Raw genomic sequence first — 24367 nt, forward strand, 5'->3', positions numbered from 1 at the left:
CAATGAGGTGTACATCAATGTCCATAACAAAATGGGGACGGGCCATGGTAAGGATAGAAATATTATTCACCACTCAAGTAGTAGCCAAAGTAATGAGAGAGAAGGCAGAACACAAAGTTTTGATTGTAATTTGTTTATAGAGTACAGCCATTTACTTAGAAATGTGTAGCACATGTAAAGCAGTATTTTTTGAAAGACATAGAAAATGTGCATACACCATGGGCTCTATTTATTAAAAAGGGAATCTGAATTGGTGGGAATCTTCAATGCCCATGTGAATCAATGGGAGTAACCAATTTTCTATCAGGGAATGTTTGAGGGAATGTCAGATCCCTTGTTTTATAAAAATAAATTATAAATATAACAAACTTGGCTGGGGAAGTAGGCTCAGCTAGCAGTGGCAGTGTTCAATTTGCTTTCACTGGATCAAACATACATCTAATTGTACATTCCTAGCCATAGCCAAGTAGCATTGCATTGCTAAAACCTATACAATCAAACTAACAATTAGTGTTACTAGTATCTTGCTTGACAAAGCTGATGTATATAAAGGGACTGATATATACATGAGCTGATAATATGGTGCAAGGTAAATATATCCAGTACTTATTAATTGACTCTCACCTGAAGGAACAATGACTGGGATTATTTCTCAGCAGACAGTCTGATCACTATCTGGAGGAGATCTAGGCTGACCATTGCTGGATTCTTCCCTTAGGTAAGGTTGGTGCCAGACATATCTGATTAGGTCTTTGTCATGCATGCTTTGGAATGCTATCATGCATGCCTGTGTAAAAATGTATAGGAACAAATGAACAAACAGGTACATTACAAAATCCATCTAAAATATATGAAGGCCTTTACACCTTGATATGATGTTTAAAGTGTAGTATCTTTAATAATTTCAGGTTGGGCAAATAAAGCAGAAAAGAACCATTGACAGCCTATAAATACTATGCTATACTCACCTAATTTCCAGTGCTGTCTAGCACATATTTACTAGGTAATGAAATCATGTTTCTCCTCTTGGTTGAATGACAACCAGCAATATTTAATCCTCTTCATGTTAGTCCAGGGCATCAAGGCTTTGTCCCTCCCTACAATGCTGCAAACAGCACCAGCACATTTACAGGATTCAGTATCTGACCTTCACAAGAGGAAGAAGAGACCAAAGACTACTTATGATAATGCTGGGATGAACCGGAGACACCAGGAACAAAGGTAAGTATAAAGAATATTATTGTAATTCATTTTTTAAAGCATTCTCTAATTGGGGAAATGAGAGTGAGTCCAGAGTAATTATTTAACTGTGAGAAATCTAAGCACATGCATAGTGATAGTTCTTTGTAACTAAAAAGTTCAGGAAAATATACTGTATTACTTCATTCCCACGTGAACTACAGGTTTGTTAAACAGAGAGCTTACAGTGTCATAAATTAGAAGAAAGTGTTATTACAGAAAACTAAAGAATACGATAATTTATATAAAGAGCACAACCTAAGTTTGTATTAGGCATGAACCTGTGTAATAATGTTCGGGCCAGTAAAAGCACAATTATGTGTTTATTCAAAAATCATTAAGGGCCTATTTAGACCTGCCAGCTATTGTGCATTAACACATGTTGTGTTGTGAATTATTGTGACTTACACAGTGGCTCACATTGCTACCAAGTAGTGTTTATTAGTGTGTTGTGATGCATTGCCATAGGGTGTTGGGGTTCCATTGACAATTAATGGACCCACAATGTTGTCACAGACAACAGAAGATGAGTTCCAACCTGCTGTCATCTGTCTATGAAAAGAAGATAGATTTTCTCCTATTTCTTATTGAGTCTATGGGAAAGGAAGTTAAGGGAAATTTTCCCTTTGGTCAGAGAAATTAAAACCATTTTCTAATCTTTTTAACTCTAAAATACCAGTTTTTGCTATACGTACACTTTATTAGAAAAAGGTAATCATCACCATCTTCATGATAGACAATAGGACACTAGGGTTTTCTTATAACAGGTCTTTGCAGATGCTACTTTTTACCCTTTACTTACCGTAAGTCTTCGGACTTTGAGTTTCTGTTATATAAAGCAAATTAATGTATATGACAAAGCTGAGTACATATTTATTTTGTTGCCTTTTTACATTTTTGTAGTGCCTACAAGGAACATTGAACCATTCAATCCTTGCCTCCAAAATAGTAGGCATTTTCAAACACATCTGTTCTCAGTGGATAAAATCTCCCCACACATGTCCAGCCAAAATCACTTAAAGCGCTGATCTTTTTCAGACATAAGCAAATTGAGCTGTCTTCAGCATTCCTGATAAATGTGTCCCATTCCTTGTGCATTTGATGTCCCATTTCTGGTAATGGCAGATAAAATATCAAGCAGCAGGGCCATCAATGCATTAATATATTACTCTAAATATGATTGCTTAATTCAAGTATCACACCCATCTGGGACTTTTTTATGTAAAACACAGAATGCACAAAATCATTTTTTCTTTAACAGCTGCATTCTGCTTAAGGTTGCAGTCTTAAAGGGAAAGTATAATGTACTTATAATATTATTATGATACAGTATTTACATTATGATACAGTACGCCAACATAGTATACAGCGCTGTACATTAAATAGGGGTTGCAAATAACAGATAGACACAGACAGTGACACATAAGGAGAGGACCCTGTCCGAAAGAGCTTTCAATCTAAAGGTGCGTACACACTTCCAATTTTTATCGTTCAAAACGAACGACGAACGATCGATTGGGCAAAAAATCGTTCGTAAAAAAGTAACCAACGACGCAGACGAACGAGGAATGTCGTTGGAAACGAACGACCGGACCGGCGGATCGGATTGGACGACGATCGTTGAACATCGTTCGTGTGTACGGTCGTTCGTTGATCGTCCATGGTCTGAGCATGCGTAATGAACAAACGTTCGTTCACTTTCCTGTCGTGCACATAGTTCCTCTATCGCTCAAACGATCGTATCTATTGTGTGTACAATATCTACGAACGATCGTGTCGTTATCTCTATGTGCAGGATCGGTGCTATACGATCGTTCGTAGATATCGTGCAGGATCGTTCGTCGTTCGTTTTCCAACGATAATAATTGGAAGTGTGTACGTAGCTTAAGAGGTGGGGAAATAGCATACAATAGGAGGGGTATATAGATTGTTGGGTTAGTATTGAGGGTTTTAAGAGACAGAAGAGGACTGGTAGGCAAGTTTGAAAAGATGGCTTTGGGTGCTCTTAAATGAGCAGAAAGTATGTGCATATTCTGAGTTATTATTATGTGCTCAGAAGACACTATCATCTTGCCAATTCAAAGATATGACTCAGGGTAGGGTATCTGTGCAAAGCCATACATGTCACCTATGCCCTTTTTATATTTACCCACCTAGGAATTGCCTGCTATTTCCTTCTTTGATTCAGCTGCCACCGTAATACCCAGTGTTGGTGAGTATTGAGGCTTAGAGGGTGTCGTGATATGTCAGATAATCATATGCTAGGCCTGACCACTGGGTCTTTGGAGGTCTATGTTCCATCTTACCGGACAATCACCATTTAGTAGCAGCCACAGAAAGAGTGGTGGGATGTGCTGGATAAGTGGGAATAACGCAGATAGAATAGTTTGGTTTCATCAGAAAGTGTTATTTGCATTGAAAGGGCAAGGAGATATTTTTTAAAGCACTTTTTGATATGATTTAGTATAGTAACTCTGTCTCTCTCTTAATACTTGTAGAGAAAAAGAGGAATGATTCATAAGGGTAGATGATATTCGCTTTGCTTAGCGAAGAAGGAAAAACTATTATTGTTTGCACTTCTTGTGCAAGTAATGTAAATTGTTTCACTTATTCACTAAGTAAACCTTCACTTTGAAAAGTGAAATTGCTTTACTTCTTTAGTAAATCAACAAAACTTAAATTGAAAAGTAACAGAAAAAAAAATGATCACCTTGTCTCACCGCAAAATGCAAATCCTTATAAATAATCTTTTATTATGACTGTCCCTATGTTCAGGCTGATCAAGCTGATCTCTTTCAAGTGTTTATGACAGAAAACAATAAAGAGACTATGCTATTTCTTTAAATACCAAATATATTTAATATATTAATCTGTAGGTGGGTAAATGGAGCCAGTCTGTTTACTTTTTGGATAAGCCATACTGCGGTTGGTTCCAGTGACTTTTAAATACTTAATACCCTGATGAAAGTTGCTGGGTCAGCTCAAACATTGGCAAAAGCTGATTTCATTAAAAGATTATTTGGCAAGTCTGCAACTAAGGATGGCATACATATCTGTCTCCAAAATCCATTTAGCCATACACAAGTTTGCTTGGCATTAAAAAAAAAAAAAAAAAAAAGGTCACACACCCTGTACTCTGTCATTGTATATATGCCTGATTTACTGATATTTGCACACAATTCATTCAGCATTTTAGAAAAGCATTCTTCTTATAATAAATATATACATCATCTTTCAGACACTTAGGGTGCTGGCACTTTACAGACTCTTCTTTTCATGATGTATTTCACCTCAATGCTTGTTTCTATCTGAATTGGTTATGTGACTTTCTCTAAAACTCACACAGAATGTTAAAAGACCCACCTTTTTTTCTTTTTGCTTTGGACACAGTAGGAAAAGGTTAGCCCACTCTAAGACTAATAATAAGGCTCATGTTCTTGTTGAGGATGCTATAAAAGAGGCACCAATTCAAGTCAGGTACGCTACATGTAGAACCAAAACACACTGGTGGCAACAGCTTTGCCTCCTACCGCCTGTCAAATAAAGAGAAATAAATGGACCCATTTATTCTAATGTTCACCTATTTTGTAAGGGTTTTTGAGCAGTAAAACTATGAAAAAACATAAATAATCCAGCATGCCTCCAATTTTTTATAATTGGATTTTATCTGAGCTAAAACTGCACTTAACTGTAAAAGATTTTCATTCATCTGCCAATATCTAACAGTCCACAAATACTGGCATATGTTATGTGAAATTAGTAAAATAATAAAAGAGTAAAGCCGCATACACACGTTCAATTCTTGTCGTTGGAAAGGATCTATCACGATCCTTTCCAACGATAAGAACTGCATGATGCATGAACAAGTGCTGTACATACAGCACCGTTCTGCTCTATGGAGAGGGAGAGAGCGACAAAGCGGCAGACCGCTGCGCGCTCTCCCCCTTCCCTTGCATTAGGATCGCTCGTCGTTCATTGTTCGTGGATCCGCCAGGACGGATCCATGGACGATGAACGATGCAGGCTGTACACACGCCAGATTCTCGCCCGATATCTGGCCAAAGTCGATTATCGGGCAAGAAAAATTTGACGTGTGTACGTAGCTTTAGTTGAAGTTTGCCATTCCCTGAACCTTTTGTGCCTCATGTCACAAAGTGATATTCCCAAAATCCAGACCTAATCTAGTACTTTCATTATCACTATCACATACAGCACCAGCATATATTTATTGCTGCAGAATAAGTGCTATTGCCTATGTAATGCAATTTTAGATGTGCATTTAATAAAGCTCAAATTGATGTAAATAATATTTATGAATGTATGTGCTAAGTAAAAACATTTACTTCTATGTGCACTTTGTAATTATGCATGTAAATGGAAGAAATTATATTCTCTAATTAGATATGCACACTCCTGGTTAGTTGTGCTACTCAATTTTTCAGCTTTACTGCTCTTATCGCTCAATCCAAACCCGAGGCTGATTTACTAAAGGAGCCCAGTGCACTTGTGTTAATACCAAATCATGTGCAAAGGAATTAAAAAGAAACAGCTTCATTGGACTAAATGAAAAACTGGAAGCCTTATCTCAATAATTTGTAAGCAGTAAGTGTTTGCAGAGAAATACAGATTTCCTTCTAGTGGATAATCTACAAATCTTTATGTTTAATACAATACAAAAAAAGAATTGTAAGCACATAAAATCCTTAAAGTAAAAAAAAATATCTTTATAGTAGAATATTAACTGAAAACATACCCTAAAGTTTTGTTTCAAGCTTTCAGAAGTCTTTACCAGCACAGCAATATTATGCAGAATATCCTACGTTTTTGAATGGGGCAATGGGGGTACAGTATAAACCAATAAACTCACTCCCTGCCACCCCTTAATCTCTAGTAGTGCATGAAACCACCGAGATAAAGTCCCATGTTGTTTATCAGCCATGTTGTTTGTTACAATACAGTTAAGAACAGAATAGACTGTTTCAGCAACACAAGCATGTATTCATTTATTGCCAAGAACTTATTCTGACTTCTGCTAAACAGATAAAAAGTTTCCAGTCTGTATTTTCACAAGCGCAGTAATATGTACAAGAGTTTATTCCTGTTAAATATTAAAATTGGCGATTATAAACAGCTATTTATGCTTCTGTTTAATACCATAAATCGACAATTGTGTTAACATACTGTATAATGACACTCCAAGATGACCCCCTAATCCTTACACTTAATGTTCAAATACTGAAACTAACTTCACCCTGTTATTCTAAAATGTTCAATTCCTAAACTTAGCTTAAAGTGTGTATACAACTAAAACTTTTTTTAATTCTAGATGTTATAGAAAAGGCTTATATCTCCTATTGAGGTTTTATTGCTTTTTGGGGCAGATTTTACTTCTATCCTGGAGACAAACTTTCTGAAAAGTAACTGAAAGCAAAAACTCAGCATTGACTGTTTTTACTGTCGCCTGTTTTTCTGTTCTAATCTTTTCCAATCTTTTCAAATTTAAAAGAAAAGGTTTACTATGCATACAGTATACACAAAAAAACTAAATGGCATACCTATCTCATCATAAATATCCCAAAAAGTGCATTCCTATTTTATCACGTCTTTTAGTCCTTAACACTGCTTGTGGCAAGGTCTTAAGGTGCGTACACACTTCCAATTTTTATCGTTCCAATCGAACGACGAACGATCGATTGGGCAAAAAATCGTTCGTAAAAAAGTAACCAACGACGCCGACGAACGAGGAAAGTCGCTGGAAACGAACGACCGGACCGACGGATCGGATTGGACGACGATCGTTGAACATCGTTCGTGTGTACGGTCGTTCGTTGATCGTCCATGTTCAGAGCATGCGTGATGAACGAACGTCCGTTCACTTTCCTGTCGTGCACATAGTTCCTCTATCGCTCAAACGATCGTATCTATTGTGTGTACAATATCTACGAACGATCGTGTCGTTAACTCTATGTGCAGGATCGGTGCTATACGATCGTTCGTATATATCGTGCATGAACGTTCGTCGTTCGTTTTCCAACGATAATAATTGGAAGTGTGTACGTAGCTTTACAGTAGGAAGATCTGGATACTGATAAAAAATGAATGCCTTTCTTATATACATGAAAATATGTACATTTTACCTAACCATTAATGTGTATGCAAAGTCTGGCTCTTTTTAGTGTCTCTTGCACATGATTGGGTATACAAAATCCACTGAAGTAAGTGAACATAAACTTTGTTATGTGAAACCGTCTACACTTTTAGAAAATCAACCTCATAAAAACAATGTAAACAGAAGCTTAAAATGAGGCAGAAATTAAAGAAAAGAGAATACTAGATGCTTTCCGACATGGCTACGGCTTATAAAGGATAATTGCTTATCTGAATCTAATACAAACTGGGCCAGTGCCTGGAACTAGTTTATTTTTCTATCCATATGCTTTCTTTCACCTCAGGGTGTCACTGAGCCCCAAATTGATAATGCTGTCCACTGAAAGAGTTAGGTGAATGTCATGGAATTAATTAGGCCTGGATAATTGAACAATTTTAGCTACCCCCTAAAAAAGGAATGAGCAGAACCCAAACCAGCAACATTGACATTACCATCAGTTGGGCCATGGCAGGTTCCCATTATTCACTGTAACACAATATAGCAATGTGTCACACTTCACCTCCGTATTTCCATCTAAACACATTTTGTTAAGCTCAGATTGAAAAGCGGTGACATATGCTTTACTCCTTCACCCTGTACCTTAAAAAAAACATAGAAAAGCCCATACTGTGTTTTTGGGAAACAAGGTGATAATATTCAGTGACACTGGGCCAGCTGGATGCAGAGAAATTCTTCCAAGGTTTTTTTTTTTTTAGCACAAATAGTGATTGCCAATTTACTTAGTTGATGGATTATTATTCATATCAGTGTGAGAAATAACAGGAAGGGATCCAGTCCTCCACTACTCTGCCAGATAGTAGATATGCTAGAGATATAAACCTTATCTACCTGCCCAACTTTTCTTTCAATAAAACTTATATAATGGCATTTAATATTTACCCATTTCAGTGCTCATAGCTGTTTATCTATAGTATACCAGAGAAATTTTTAAATTCCACTATGTGCCTGTTTATTTTGCGATAACATTGTTATTACTTAAGTAAAGAAAGAACACAGACATTGGGTCTGATTTAATAAAGCTCTCCAAGACTGGAGAAGATAGACTATCATGAGAGAATCTGGGTGATCTAGCAAACCTGGACTGGAAGACGATTGAAGTATTTTGCCATCTAATGTTATGTCTTCATGTCTTATTCTTATTTTTTTTATACAAAGCATTGAAAAGGTATTTTCAAATAAAAAAATATTTTAAGTATATTCTTGCTATCTGACACTAAAAAAAATATATATATAATAATAATGGTAAAAATAGTTAAAAAAAAAAAGAGCAGAAAAAAAGCTAAGGGAGAAGGATAGGGAGGACATATTATGCTTGGTTCATGGGTATGAGGAAGCGGAACCTCACCGCCCATCTGAGCTATGTAAATAGTTGCCATATCTCAATAAATTATCACTGCAAATGTTTGTAGCAGTGATAATTCATGCAAGAGTCACTTACTTTACGGCAGTCATAAGCAGTCATGTGAGATCATGTACGCTATGCCCATTCAGCCAATTGTCTCATCTTCGCGCTGCTAAGGCTTAAAGTAAATATGTTAAATGATATAAACATATATATGTATATATACTAAACTGATATATATTGATCTTGACTCTAACAGGCACTGGAGGATTTGAGTTGATCACCTATTTAGCAAACAAATATTTTCATGCATGTCAGAAATGAGTTAATACACATTGCATTTACATGTTTTTGATACATTTCATTGTTTGTATTTCTATTTTACTGCTGCACAGCAGTAAATATAAACTTTTAAAAAGAAACAGTCAATGTTTAATTACTTGCACTAGAAAGTAAAAAATGTGAATTTGGTACATGTAGGCTTTTAATGTACCTGAAGATTCATAAGAAAACCTAGATACAATAATTGCAATCAGAATATTTTATAACTGTATATACATTTGTAGAATTAAAACTTACCAAAAATTATGTTATAAACTGTCTAGTCTGGGGTTATGAATAATAATGTTATACTTACTGGGTGAATATTAACTTTGCAAAGAAAATGTTTACTGCATTTAATACACAAGGCCCACAGGTCATGTGCTCACTGTAAAGGACAATTATGTGTAAATAAAAAACAGGATTTTTTCTTGCATGTGACTTAAAATGGAACTAAACTCATTGGTGAGTGCTAAGCTTCTGCCATAAATATGGTACATACTTATCCAGGGATGGGCGCCGCCATCTTCACTGCTGGCTCCATGGAAGACTTCAGTGGAGATGGCGATCCCCCTCCCTGATTGGATGATGTAACTCCTGCAAATGCAGGTATTTAAAAATAGGTTGTTCGGGATAAAAGTTTTAGCATCCAAGTTTAGGATATTAAAGTTACTTTCAAATGGCTGATGCGCGGGAGGAGCAGTTCACTAATGTGACCTGACTTTGTAGACTTCCAGGTCATATCCACAATGTGAACAAACTGAGTACATTTTCATATTTGACCCTGATCTCCTGATAATGAAGGTTGTCACCTACACCATGTTATAACATACTTGTCAGCTAATAAAAAATGGAAATTGAAATAAGATAAAACTAATTATAGAAAATACGTTTAAATCAAATGCGTATATAAAAAATAAATGAAAGGACCTATCACTTTAAAAAAAAGTGAGCATATAGGTAAAGCAAATTGAATAGTAAGGAGATAAGTAATAAATAAAAAGTATTTTATGACCCACATAAACATGTGCCAGGATGCACATATGTAGGTAAGCAGTAATTATATACCACATACTAGGTATTGTTGTAAACATATCTGAGTGAGAAAAATAACTCTAAGATCATTATTTATGGTTAACTTTAAACGGTAAAGAGTGTTGTCTAATAACAATTTTACATATCATAATTATTCATTGTTTCCTTGTTTCACACACAATGAATGTGTGTGAAACAATGATGGCCTAAAATATTTGGCTACTAATAGACTCATCTAAAAATTTTTTTTTTTAATTTTTAGGTTAATTGTGATTCCATATACTAAAATGTAAGTTTAGTGACAATAAAAATGCACCCAATTTATTGTACAGCGCTGCATAATATGTTGGTGCAGTATAAATCCTGTATTATAATAATAATAACATAAAAATGCATTTACCATCTTTTTGTTCTACAAGTACTCTGCTTTAAGAACATATAAAATGTTTAGGGGTTTAGGAAAATTTTCAGGCCTAAAATGCCAATAGTAAAATGTCTATGAAAATAAAATGACATTTACGCAAGTTATTCTGCTACAGAGGATAATGCACAATCTCTTTTACCTTAGTACATCAACCCCATAGACGTAATCAACAATGTGCAAGAATACATCAACTCCAAAACCAAATGTAATGTATTGCAGGTTATTGGTAGAGGTGGTGGCTGCATTTGTTTTCACTTTTGAGGCTATGAACGATTTTTAGCATGTACATGAAAATATCTGTTTATATTTACCAGAAATGCTGTATCCTTGTCACTTCCTATGCACTGATCAGAATGCTAAAACAATGTTATTTCCCCATAAAGCTATTTTCTACATATTCCCACACCTCCTTGTGCAGAAGTGGATGTTGGTGGTCAAATCCCATATAGCAGTGTGACAAGTATGATGACTCCTTTCATTGACATGGTGTGATCCTGAGATAGAAGTGTTATTCACAGGACTATTGGGGAAAATATAGGAATAAAACCCTATTAAAAGGAAAGCTATCACAGTCACCACATCTAAGGATGACAGTAGTAATAGTAAGGATAGTAAGGAGTACAGACGACAGTTTGGATTTTGGGTTTTTGATATGTCTTTTTTTTTTAATATAACTAAAGTTTCCTCTCACATCCCAAATACATACTGGTGGATTATTTGGTTTCAAAAAGATGTGACTATCGTTGGTACATCAGTCTGAAAGTCCCTTTGGAAGGTAGTTAGAGACAAGACTATGGACTTTGTAAGTCGCTGTTGATATTGGCGCTGTACAAATACAAGTTAAAAATCATAACAAGATGCAAATATGTTTCTTTTAAAGCACATTTAGTAAAACAGTGACATTGATTTACTAAAGGAATAAAGAATGTTCACAGGGCTTAGTGAGTAACTTGATGCTTCATTCTCTTAATTCATCCAATTATGTGCAAGAACTTTTTGCATATGATTGGGTATTTCATGTCAACACAACTTCAGCATAGTAAAGTTTTGATTAAAAAAAAAGCATCAGGGTTTCTCAAATATTACAAATAGTTGTTATGTCACCAAACCGATTATTTGCGTAGTACTTGGAAAAGTCACCATAATGCTAGCCATTGTGCATGGAATGTTTTGGTTCTGTACAACAAAGATGTAATTGTTTCTTGAGATAAATATGGATAACTTGAGAGATGTTTTGAAGCATTCTGGAAATTGTATAACATGAATATGAAATCATGTGATCGTAATCTATAGTATTGTAATAAAAGATTACAATAATATGGGTGAAAAAACCTACAACATCCACTATGTGTGCAATTAGTTATGAAGAGTACAATACATGTAAAAGATCTTTATGTGTAAAGACTTGCTTTTGTTACAGCTAACATTAGGCTGCCCATAAACATCAGCTTCACGTTTATTTATGTGTTAGCAGTACAAGAACATGATATCTTCAGTCTTCTTGGTTTATACAACGTTCAATCAAATCCTAACGTCTCAGATATGTTGCTGTGATATATTCACATCACACATACTATGAATACAGTGTTTTACATTAAGTTTAGGAGACTGTGCTTTGGGTATGGTAAACCAAACTAGACATAACCTAAACAACACTAAACACTGTGATTACTGTAAAGTGCCAAGTGATGCTGTAATACGCATAAGGCTGAAAATGTCTCCGTAAATGATGCCTAATATTGCTTTGCTCATTTAACTTATGTACTGTAACTTTTTTTTTTTCCAAACTCTGATAGAAAAACTCATCCTCGTGTATATATTAAAAAAAGCCCTTATCTAATATCAGAAATACATTTTATGGAATTCACAGGGCTCTATAGGTACTAAAAGTCAAATCATGGAATGTTCATATATCTGTGTGCTGCTCAAAGCTATTCAGACATCAATATGGCAAGTCATCTTGGGCTAAGGATTGATAGTCTGACATGGATTTTCCCAGATCATTGCAATGGCTTTCTAAAACTAGGGCCACCCTGGAGCCGTCTGTGTACGGGGTGAAAAATACACATATCTGAATGACCATATGGTTGTATTTTGTGACTTACATTTGCCTTCTTTACAACTTTACAGATTTGAATTAAAAATCACCAGCACTGAATGGCCACTCTTTCTCCTCAGCTTGACAACTAAACAGATCTGAACCGAGAACAAAAAAAGGTCTGCCTCCATTAACCAATAGTAGATCTCCTTCTTGCGTCCTGTGTTTTAGTCCTGATGATGGAATAGTGAAGGTGAGCATGGATACAGCTTGCCTCCCAATATGTGAAGAGCAGGCTAACAGGGGCATCTACATTTTAGCTCTGGTTTGAGACATTATTAATTAGTTTATTAACAGCCATCCCTGCTTGAAAAACAAAATTGTTAATAAAATGTATGCAAAGTTTAAGTAGTACTGTCATTAGAAACACTTGAAAAGTTCTTTAATGCAATTACTGCAAAATTACCTCTTTGGGTCATAATATATATTTTAGGGTTATTATCATTCCCTGACATATAACAGGTGTATAATGAGATACTATTCACTGACTGGAAGAAAAAAGTAGCTACTGTAAACTGACACGCACAACAATTAAAAGCGTTATAGCAATGTCGGTTATACAGCAAGGCACAGACCACTGACACACATTATCAGGTAGGGATCAAACATGCAGGTTTTATTAAGATGACAATGCAGACTATTTCATATCAGAAATGTTTTTAGCATCATTTCCTCTCTTTTGGAGCAGGGCTGTCATCGTCAAAGCAAATGTCACACATTAGCAATACCATTTGCTTCTCTACATGACACAAATACATCAAATATTGATACAAGTATGGAATACAGATAGACCAAATGGCCTGTCTAGTCTGTCCTCTTTCCGTAGGATATCCCAGGCTTGCTCCTTTGATTACTTGTTTGATCAATTGCTTTTAAACATTAACTATTTTTTATATTTGCTGCTTTTTTACCATAGTATACTATTTCTCTACTCTTTTCTATAAGGTGGAATTTGATTATTGAATGGATTTTATCCTTTACTAAATAAATTCCTCCTAACTATATTTTCTGATAGAAGAATTATGTTAATCATGTGAAGAACATAATATACAAACTATAAAGACAGTGTAGTAGTAAGTAAATGGATTAATGTAACAATCAAAGTAAGGATTGAATTAATAGCACAGTAGTAATGTTTCAAATAGCAATTGTTCCATTGTAACTACACATAAGGTGATTTGTGTTTGTTTATAAATATATATATATCCCTATTTATTGTACAGCACTACGTAATATGTTGGCGCTATATAAATCCTGTTTAATAATAATTTAATAATATATATAGATATGTATATATATATATAGCTACCGAAGACATTTTAAAAAAACATATATACATGAAAAATTTAAAATGCATCCTTTTTTTTAATAAAGTAACAACTGGGGCAATGTATAAAAGAAATGAGATCTATAAATGTATAAAATGGCCTCTACTTCATAATGACCCCCAGAGAGAAAATCATTAAAGAATGGTATCTGCAAAATAAATACACAAGATGACAGTTTCGAGACAATTAAAAATGTCATTTTAATACTCATGTGTAAAAAAAGACATAGGAGAAATTACAGTAGTAACTGTGATAAAATTAAACATTTTATTATTAACAATTTAGTTTACTGTTGTTCTTTCTTTACCCACAAAAACCAGAAGTGGTAACTCAGACAAATACAGTTTAGGTAACAGTAAGAGTTCCTTTGGTTGCAAGCAATGAAGTATCTGCATTAAAGTATCTGAATTCACTGAGATGACCGACACATAAGACTAAATGCTTTTGTAAAAAAAAAAAAAAAGGAATCAGGATAAAATATTATGTGATAGCACCAGAATTCACGGGAAATCTCCCTTTTCAATGGTGATTATACTTTCTGGCTTAAATTAAAACCAGACACTGCTTCTGTGGAAATAGAACTGAACGAGTGGTAGTAAATGACCATAATTGGCCATATTCATAAGCTAATTGAATACATGCAAACCAAAGAATGAGCAAGGAAGCAGAGACTAATGGGACGATGTAGATCAGGGCTGCAAAATACTGGGCATTTTTTCCCAGTGTACAAAAGAGAATGTCAAATTACTAAACACTGAACTATAGGGAGGCCAAAAATGTAAAACTTTGTCTGCTGCAGCCTATTTCTTATTGAAGATCAGATCAAAAAGAACATGTTGCTTCCTCTGCATGGATACTATATTTATAGGGCATTCGTTCTCCAATCGATGCTACATTGTGATATAAAATACCCCAGGAATGCCTCGCGTCACAGCGTATTCTGTTATACATTTTAGAGAAGGATGTTAGGACAGGTGTCTGCAGTAAGGTGAGAACAAGATGATCCATATAAAGCATATAAAAATGACAATTTTCTGAATTATTAAAACACTGTTTATACCCCATTTCCAAAGAAACGACAGTCACTGGTATTTGAAAAATCCCTGTTAGACAAAAAGTTTGTGGGAAAAAAAGAATCTAAGGGTGTACATTGGTTTAATGTAACTGAAATACAGCTTAGTGTAATGCTACACCCACTAAATACTGTGTGTGTAACCAGCATCTGAGCCACATAAAACAATTATCATTTGGAAAGGAGCCAAGTATAGATTCAGCTTCAATACTGTAAAAATCAAGCAGGACTATATACTGTATTTTACAAATGTCTGTTTTAAGACCATTATATCTCTAGCTTATACATTCCATGCCATCATGCAGGCAAACCGAATAGCAGATCCAAGTTAGTGCCGTTTACCTCTGTAACATCTTTGTTATTCCGTAACTTATTTTTTATTATTATTTATCGTCCTCAATATACAAACAGCAATCAATTTCCCACAGATGAAACAAAAAGCACACATTGCTATTTACAGAAAATATTTAATTAAAAATACTTCATAATTACAGTAGTCTATTAAAGCATATACTTTTATCACTTACACTTATAGAACATCTCTATATATATACAGTATGAAATGTCACTCATTTTTTTTTTAATTCTCTATACAATATGTAACATTCCTGCAGGGAGAAGAAAATTCCCTTGCCCGATAAAATCATCTATTTTAAACAATAGATGTAAAAAAAAAAAGACAAAATATCTACAATACTCTGTTAGATTAGTAAAGCTTGAGATTTCAGTTGTCCATTGGATAGTGTATGCTTTCTAAGCTGCAACCCCCAAACCCCCCATACTCCATCAGTTCAGGGACTTCCACAGTGCAAGGACAATTTACGTCTGTTGTAGATGATGAGAAGGACAGTGTTAAGTGGCATGAGCGTGCACAAATGGCGGACAGCTATATTCTCCGTAGTGTGTAGAAGCGATGTGTAGATTGCTTTTCCCTCTTTTGTCTGGTGACTGATTTTTTTTTTTTCCTTTCCCCTCCCTTATTCTCTAATTTGTCTCTCTCTTTCTCTCTGTGCTCCTCCTGGCTCTGGATTTGCCTGCTGCACACCTGTGGAAGAGGAATGAATAGAGGGGGTGTGTGAACCATTCTGCTCCAGACTGACTGGCGCCACCAACAAAACACAAGACATGCTTGATCAACAACCCAAAACAAACCAGGTCAAACTACAAGCACAGCTCCCAAGCTAGCCTGAGCATAGGAACGCAGCTGCAATGGACTGCTCAGTCCATGCTGTGACTCTGCCATGGAGTCTCATCTGACTCCCACCCAAGGATACATTTAGATGCTGTCCTAGGCACACCTGAATGATGAAGCTGCACAATCTATGACCCTTGAGCCCTGTGATTATTTTGTTTTAAACTAATGCTTGTGGGTTGCTTTTAATGCACAACTATTTTTCAACAGCAAAAAGAGCAATAATACATTATTATTCTAAAGTGCCTTCTGTCTCCTTCATCATCGCCTAAACCCCTTTCTTTATAAAGTTATAGCACATCTGTAGGTGGCCAGGAAAAAAAAAACATAATAAGGAATGCATTATGCCAATTTGTAAATCATGAGGTTGTGATGCCCTCTCTAACACGCTGCCCCAAGCACTGGTACAGCAAATACAACCCTGCCACCCACCCCAGGGTAAAAGCCCATCTCATGACATGTAATATAGTCTATGCAGGTAGGGGTGCAGAAATCAGGCACTGCCTTTACATTCAACTAACCATTGTCTGGGCTCCAATCAATGACATGAGATCAGGAGATGGCTATCTTACACAGACTGCTAGCATGATCAATAAAAATCAGAAAAAGTTCCAAGACTCACCTTATAGGACATTCTAGCGACACAGTATGCTGTCTCCATGTTGGTTCACCACTGGTGCAGCCTGTGATTAAAAAAAAGAAAAGAAAGATATAGAGATGGGTTGAAGCAGAGCAAGTCAGGGAGAATTGTGCAGTCATTGATGGATCATAGCATGGGATGTGACAGGTCACACTTCAGTGATCACAGCATCAACAAAAGGCTCAGTTCACACAGCTGACACACCAAGGATGCCTGGCTGGAAATAATCACAAATATATGCTGGGAAATAAAAAGCTTTGTGACTGCAGCCCATACACTGATCACCTACAGCCTGCCTGTCTCTAATTGAAATGTGACATAGTCCAGGCAATTGTCAGGGGGATCCCGGAGCCATCCATTCTATATATTGGTCTATGTAATGGAAATAATTGTGTACACAGCTGCCTTGCTCCCAGGACTAGGCTGGTATCCCTGTGTGGGATGATGGCAGCCCTGTGTCAGGTGGATCTGCCTTCTCTCACAGCTGTCACCAGCCTGCTATAGCGCCGCCACAGCCCCAGCGCAGCACGCCCGTCCAGTGTTATACACAGCGGGACCGGGTCTTACCGGGTCATTATTCAGGTCGGTGAGCGGGGTCCTGGCCGGTACCGGTTGTCTCAGCAGTACAGGGTGTGTGTCCAGTGCCAGCTGCAGGTCCAGGATGTAGTCAATGACATGCTGCAGGATCTCCACTTTGCTGACTTTTTTGTTCTGCGGAATGGTGGGCACCAGTCTCTTGAGGCGGCTGTAACAGTCATTCATGTCATACTGCAGACACAGGGACTCCTCTTCTTCCATCTTGTACCGAGCTACGCCGAGACTGTGCTCAGACAGGCAGTGCAGGGCCAGCTCCCCACACACACCCGGCACCGGGGCTTTCCTACTATGGGGGCGGACTGGGCTCACAGCTTTCATGGCAGCCTCACAGCACACAACACGGCTTATATCTGTCCCTGACAACGTGTAATCCGGGCACCACTGCAACGGATCCCAGCCAGAGGTGCAGCCTGATACACAACGATCACTCCCAGCTCTGTCACACACCGGCCTCTCCGCCGCCTTATTTAAAGCATGAGGGCGAGGACAGGGGGAGGAGTGCAGGGGGAGGGGGACTGACTGCTCGCCACTGCTCCCAATACAATCATAGCATAGGATGGCATGGGATTCAGCAATGTACAGGTACTACATAGGGGGAATACACTGCCGTGGTACATATGCTAAGATATCTCACACATAGCTTCTTCCCTCTTTCTTCTCTCCATCTTTCTTACTCGCATTTGCATTTTCTCCTTCTCGCTTTCATTTTCTTCTTTCTTCTCCATTCTTCTCCTCTCTTTTAGCTCTGTATTTTGTAACTCTCTTCCCCTCTGTTCCCTTTCCTCTGATTTGTCTCCTCTGTCTCTCTCTTATCTGCCTCTTCATTCTCTCCTCTCTATCTCCTCTCTATCTCCTCTCCTTTCTTCCTCTTGTCTTTTCTTTCTCTTTCTCGCTTCTTTCTTTTCTAAACTCGTTTTCCAATTCTCTATCTTCGCTTTACCTCTCTCTCTCTTTTTCTTTCACATGTCTTCTTTTTAAGACCCTTCCTTCTCCATCTGTTAACTTCTTTTCGCCCATCTATCTCTTTTTTTCTTTCATTCATTACTTCATTCTCCTTTCCTTCCTTTCTCCCCTTCCTTTTCTTTCTTTCTTTCTTTCTTTCTTTCTTTCTTTCTTTCTTTCTTTCTTTCTTTCTTTCTTTCTTTCTTTCTTTCTTTCTTTCTTTTCTTTCTTTCTTTCTTTCTTTCTTTCTTTCTTTCTTTCTTTCTTTCTTTCTTTCTTTCTTTCTTTCTTTCTTTCTTTCTTTCTCTTACCTCTCTTTATATCTCATCCTCTCCCACATTTACTTCTCCTTTACCTTCTCTTCTCTCTATCTCTTGCTCTTCTTTTTCTCTTCTCTTCTTTTCACCTATCTCCCCATTGCTTCTTCCCTTCTCCCCTCTGCTCTCTATCTTCTCTTCACCCTTCTTCTCTGGCTGCTCTCTCTATCATATCTTTTCTCTATCACTTGCTCTTCTCTCTATTTTCTCTTCTCCTGTCCTAGTCTTTTTTTCTTTTGCTCTCTTGCACTAGAGATGTCCATGACTAAATTTACAACTAAGGTTCCATTATTCACTTTTTTACTCATGATCCTTTCCTAGTTTATTTTCATTTTCACTACCTGTCTTTACATCCCTTGGAATACATCAAATCCCCATATTTTTAAAATGTGTTGTTTATTTATAAAATGCAAAGAATTCTTGACATAATAAAGACAATCAAGATGGATGCTACAGGGTTATCTTCTGAACCATGTCATTAAAACATGCCAAAGGGAACACACGGTGATAGATGTGCCCGTTGTCAAGTAGATATCCGTAAGAGTTGAAACTATAGCGTTTGGTGTGCAGGTGAAACATAATTACATAGTAATGAGACATTACCCTCCGAGGAGCAGAATGGTCTGCTCACTACCATTTGCAGTGACACAAATGTCAATGACCGGGTTTATTTGCAAAATGGTTTTTATGACCAGGAAAGCACCTGCCTCTTTAATGCATTGTGTTATACAAGAGATCCCCATTACGCTTCATTGTGCTTATTCAAGGTACCTGAAAGGTCTCCAGTACACAATAAAATGACTTATATTATATATTATTATTATTATTATATTCATCCATTGTTGTATTTGTTTCATTCTATAAAATAAATGGAGCTTTGTTTGACACTAATGTGATTGCCAGCTAAAATTCACATGTATGTCAATTCAAAACATTTTTTCTTAGTTTTGAAAGGGTGGGGAAGAGTATCTTTATTTTTAACCAATATTCTAAAATTTGGGGCTCTGTTAAGATGGGAAGAGATTTTTCCTTACTTCCTATTCTGATGACAGTGATTACCTAGAGAAAAAGTGTTGGGACTTCTCCAAGACAAATAATATGTTGTCCTGAAAAAGCAAAACCAAACCCTCCTATCCTTTATAGCCAAGGGGGGCACCACCCTATCCTCTGTTTATCTGCCCCCGCCTTGGTGCTGTACATATGATCAATTATGATACCAACAGTTTCAAGGGTTTTATCTTTATTTGGGAGACAATTGTCAACAAAGGCATGCCATGCATGTAAAGTTTAATAAAGAACCTAGATTTATGTCTGGGGGAAATCATAATTGGGGGCAAAATCTATCATGAGTACAGCTGTCCATCAAGATGGTTCAGTGATCCACTCTGCCAGGTCACTAAACGAACAATATAAATGACCACTGTAATTTTATATTGAGCTGGATGTAGTCCCATTCATCTTCTCTCTCCTCTCAAACATAGTTTGTTCATTCCATTGTTGCTGGAGACTTTAGTGTTTGCTTCCAAATATTGGGGCTTTTTGGGAAGCAGTAAAGTACATGGGGCTAGAACTCCTGTCAGATTTTTCTTTCTTTTCTATCATTTCCTATCTGTTTGTAAATTACTCCAATTGAGTCCTGGATAGAAGCAAAAACCCAACATGAGTTCTGATGTTTCCCCACTGTATCAAAAAACAAAAAAATGTTTTTGGCTTGACATACATTTTCAGTATACTTAGTGCAGACAGATACTCCAATTTACTTAATATATATATATACTTGTATATTAAGTAAGAATGCCAACAATGAACAAAAATATACAATGTACCAAATATATTCTATAGGCCTGCATACCTGCACATATGACCAATGTATTATTTCTATAATGTCATATAATTTCCATTAAAATGTTAATTAGCTGTAAACAAATAAACATTAGATGAAACCTTGCTCATACAATTTCATCTTCAACAGGAAGCCTTTAATTAGAGAAATATATAGGCTGCTATTGCTGATGACCTGGTTGTTATGTTAATCCTTTAATAGCCAGTGACCTGGAACAAATATAAGATCAGAAATTCTTCCTTTATGCACTGCTGCTCACTTTTTCCAGGTCAGTGACCCAAAAAGTATTGAGGACAGCCAAGCAACTACATTTAATGGTCAGCAATAGGAGTGATATAGTAATGACAGATTACTTTCAGGACTATTTAGGATCCTATATATTCGAAAGAGAAAGTAACATTTATAGGATGTAGGATAAACCACACTGAAATCCTACTATACATTAAAATATATAAAGCAACGGACCAACACAGGGACCAGTTTGCCAGTTTACGGAATTTGTATACTCCCCCTTACTCATCCAAATAAATGTTTATGTGTGGTCATTGGGTAGGTATTCCCATCTCTTGAACTTTAATAGGTTGTGTGTACTGCCAAATCTGACAACTTGTATATACAACTTAAAATATTGCAAAATAATTATTGAAGAAACAAAAATATCACTCATTATAAGCGTTTGGATACTAGTGCGCTGTAATTGTTCAATTCCATCAGGCATTGATACCCATGTTATACTGTAATTATTCATTTTAGGTAACGTATAAAATCTCATTTCCTGAATGGAAGATCAATTGTACAGATCTTGGAATCTTCTAATGCTGACAATTTTTTTATCATGCAGGACCAACCACTATGCAATGCATAATAAGGCTTGGGAAAATATATCACTTTATGCTTGTGTTATATAGTGAGATGAGAATGCAGGTGATATCCTTCATGGGGAGGCAAAACCCCATTATTGAGAGTCCCTCGTCAGAAAGGGCAGAAAGGGCAATTAGCTGAAAGCTCAACCTCAGGTGCAAAATAAGTAGTTTAAATATATTCCTTGCAAATCACAAAGGATAACATTTAACTTGTGTGCACCAAATTTCTTGGCAAACCCAGATATTAGCATGGTAGCAGTGGTTGCATCATCATCATTGTGCACATATATCATGTGCATAGAGAATTGCTGTGGAAAAGACCCAACAAGCCTATATACTACAGGCTGTCTGCAGAAAATTAAATATCTTTAGCAGTGACTGGTCCTTTTCACAGGAAGCACCTTCATAAACTGCATACGCACGTGCAATAATTATCGTTGGAAACAAACGACTAATGACTGTTTGACTGATAATCGTTAACAAAAAAAGTGCACAACAATGCCAATGAACAAGGATTGTCGCTGGAAACGAACGACCGTCCCGGCAGATCTGATTGGGCGGCGATTGTTCGCAATCTATTGTGTGTACGGTCGTTCAGTGATCGTGGATTGTTCTGCAGTACACTTTCTCCCTTGCATGTCACTTCTTGCATCGTTCAAACAACCGTTTCTGGTGTGTGTACATTATTGGTGGATTATATTTGAACCTAGTAAATAAAAAGCAGCCAAAAATCTGGGAACATAAAATATAGTGCTACCCTGTTTCCCCGATTATAAGGCACTCTCTTATATTTTTTTAAATGCCAAAATATGCCCTGGGTCTTATTTTCAGGGGATGTCTTATTTTTCCATGAAGAAGACTACAGTACACATTTATTGTTGAAAGTCACTCATGATCACTCATGTTCCATTGATTGTCCCCTTCTGATCACTCATGTTCCATTGATTGTCCCCTTCTGATCACTCATGTGCCGTTCATATTCCCCTTCTGATCACTCTATGCCATTGATTGTCCCCTTCTGATCACTCTATGCCATTGATTATCCCCTTCTGATCACTCTATGCAATGATTGTCCCCTTCTGATCACTATGAAATGATTGTCCCCTTCTGATCACTATGAAATGATTGTCCCCTTCTGATCACTCTATTCCATTGACTCCATTGTCCCCTTCTGATCACTTACCCGTAATTAAGTGCAGGGATCTCCGTTAGGGCAGGAATCAGCAGCTTGCTTCCTTGTTCAGAATCGCGGGGGCACGTATGCAGGCTTTTTACTTTCAGTTTGGCTCAGGAATAGACACGCCCTGCAGCCAGCATCAAAGACACACACGCTGCAGCCAGCATAAAGGACACACACGCAGGATCAGATATCTGGAGCTGTCTTATAAACGGGTGAGTGTCTTATTTTAATTATTTTTTTAAAAATCGGGGGTGGCTTACTTAATGGGGATGTCCTAAAATCGGGGAAACACGGTAGTTGTTTTCCATTTGCATGAGAACTGTTGAACCGTTATATGTTTTAGGACAACTGCTCGTGAATATTTGTGTACTAGATTACCATGGCGGGCGCACATGATTTTTAATACATACACAAGTTCAGGTCAAACAAGGAACTATTTACACCACTGAATCTGATTGTCTTGTGAGAGGATCTATACTACACAGAAGTGTTAAAGCCCACTTGCCAGCTTGGCATTATTTGCTATGAGCTGCGGTTGAATATACATTGATGTAAATATACATTGTCTACAAACATAATCATGTGCAAGGGAATTTTTATAAAGAGAGCTTCTTTTATTGACTGAATATTTATTGGTCCACTTCACTATAAAGTACATTTCAACAAATCACACCCTTAATGCTTTATATTTTTCAATAATTTTTTCTTTGTTCCACTTATATTTTGTAGGATAAAACAGGATAATTATTATTTCCCCCATAGGAGTATGACTAACTCTCACTGATTAAGGAGGACAAGCTGCAAACATCATCTAAGGTATCTTCCCTCTGTAGTTCTTGAGAGATACTAGAAGTCAATGAATGATTCATGTCATTTGAATTCACCCATACTTGAAATATACATTTTAGGTGGCTTTGCTGTTCAGTGAAGTGCCTGCACATGGCAGCCAGCTGGAATTAAACAAAAAGGTTTATTTTCCTGACTTGAGAGTATAAGGCCCCACTAATGGTTATAAAAAATGGGACACTGTGTGCTCCCTGCAATCTGGGGCCAAAAAACGTGGTTACTCAATTCTACCCACTAAAAACAGACAAATACTATCTTTATGAACTGTGAATGTGTCTGACTTTGTAATGTAGTTATCAAATGTTATGCTATATAGCCTTATCTAATAGGGTACATTGGCAAAGACTATACAATTATAAAGTGTATACAAACATATATTTCTGAATTAAATGTCATGTCAATAAATTAATATTAACCTTGATTTATAAATTGCCAACATATTACACAGCATTGACATATCATCTATTTTAATCCATTGTTCTAGATCCTTTTATTTTATTTTTAATATATTTGGTTGAGTTGACTTGAGTTATTTTAAACACTGGTATGTACACCCACACATAGCCAACAGTAACAAGTTTAGCCAGCAGACAAGTGAAATCATGGGACCACTAAATGTTATCTGTACCAGACTACTAAGTGCACAGAGCAGGCACAAATGTCAAAATAGGCAGGGAAGCAACATGGTAACAAAACACAGACATCTTCTAGCTGGAAAAACTTTGTTTAGAGGTGTAATCCCATATCTAGAATATATAACAAATCTTATTGTCAAGTCTGCCAGTACAACATTCATCAATTGGCCTCAAGCCAGCTAAATTTTGGGAATTTATGCCCTCCCTGGTTAATGAACTCTGCCCTAAGCAGTGGGCAGCTGATCCATTTTTAGAATGTATTTTTGTGTTGGGGATTCAGGGAA

General features: G+C 36.7%; 1 protein-coding gene across 1 annotated transcript; it reads right to left on the bottom strand.

Annotated features, from left to right (window-relative positions):
* Nucleotides 1–14131: 14131 nt before the first annotated feature.
* Nucleotides 14132–17911, bottom strand: ID4 (inhibitor of DNA binding 4). The gene is made up of 3 exons (XM_072411627.1): nucleotides 17428–17911; nucleotides 16843–16903; nucleotides 14132–16073 (listed from the first exon to the last, which is right to left on the bottom strand). The coding sequence occupies exons 1-2, from the start codon at nucleotides 17773–17775 to the stop codon at nucleotides 16856–16858; spliced, it is 396 nt and encodes a 131-aa protein (XP_072267728.1). The 5' UTR covers nucleotides 17776–17911; the 3' UTR covers nucleotides 14132–16073; nucleotides 16843–16855.
* Nucleotides 17912–24367: the final 6456 nt, after the last annotated feature.

The sequence above is a fragment of the Pyxicephalus adspersus genome, chromosome 5, assembly GCF_032062135.1.
Source record: "Pyxicephalus adspersus chromosome 5, UCB_Pads_2.0, whole genome shotgun sequence".
NCBI lineage: Eukaryota > Metazoa > Chordata > Amphibia > Anura > Pyxicephalidae > Pyxicephalus > Pyxicephalus adspersus.

Bases quoted from the DNA above. Each gene is read 5' to 3' on its own strand.
- ID4 (XM_072411627.1), bottom strand. From the start codon at position 17,775: ATGAAAGCTGTGAGCCCAGTCCGCCCCCATAGTAGGAAAGCCCCGGTG. The intron at 16,904-17,427 runs GTAAGACCCGGT...TTTTAATCACAG, and splicing joins CCGACCTGAATAATGACCCG to GCTGCACCAGTGGTGAACCA.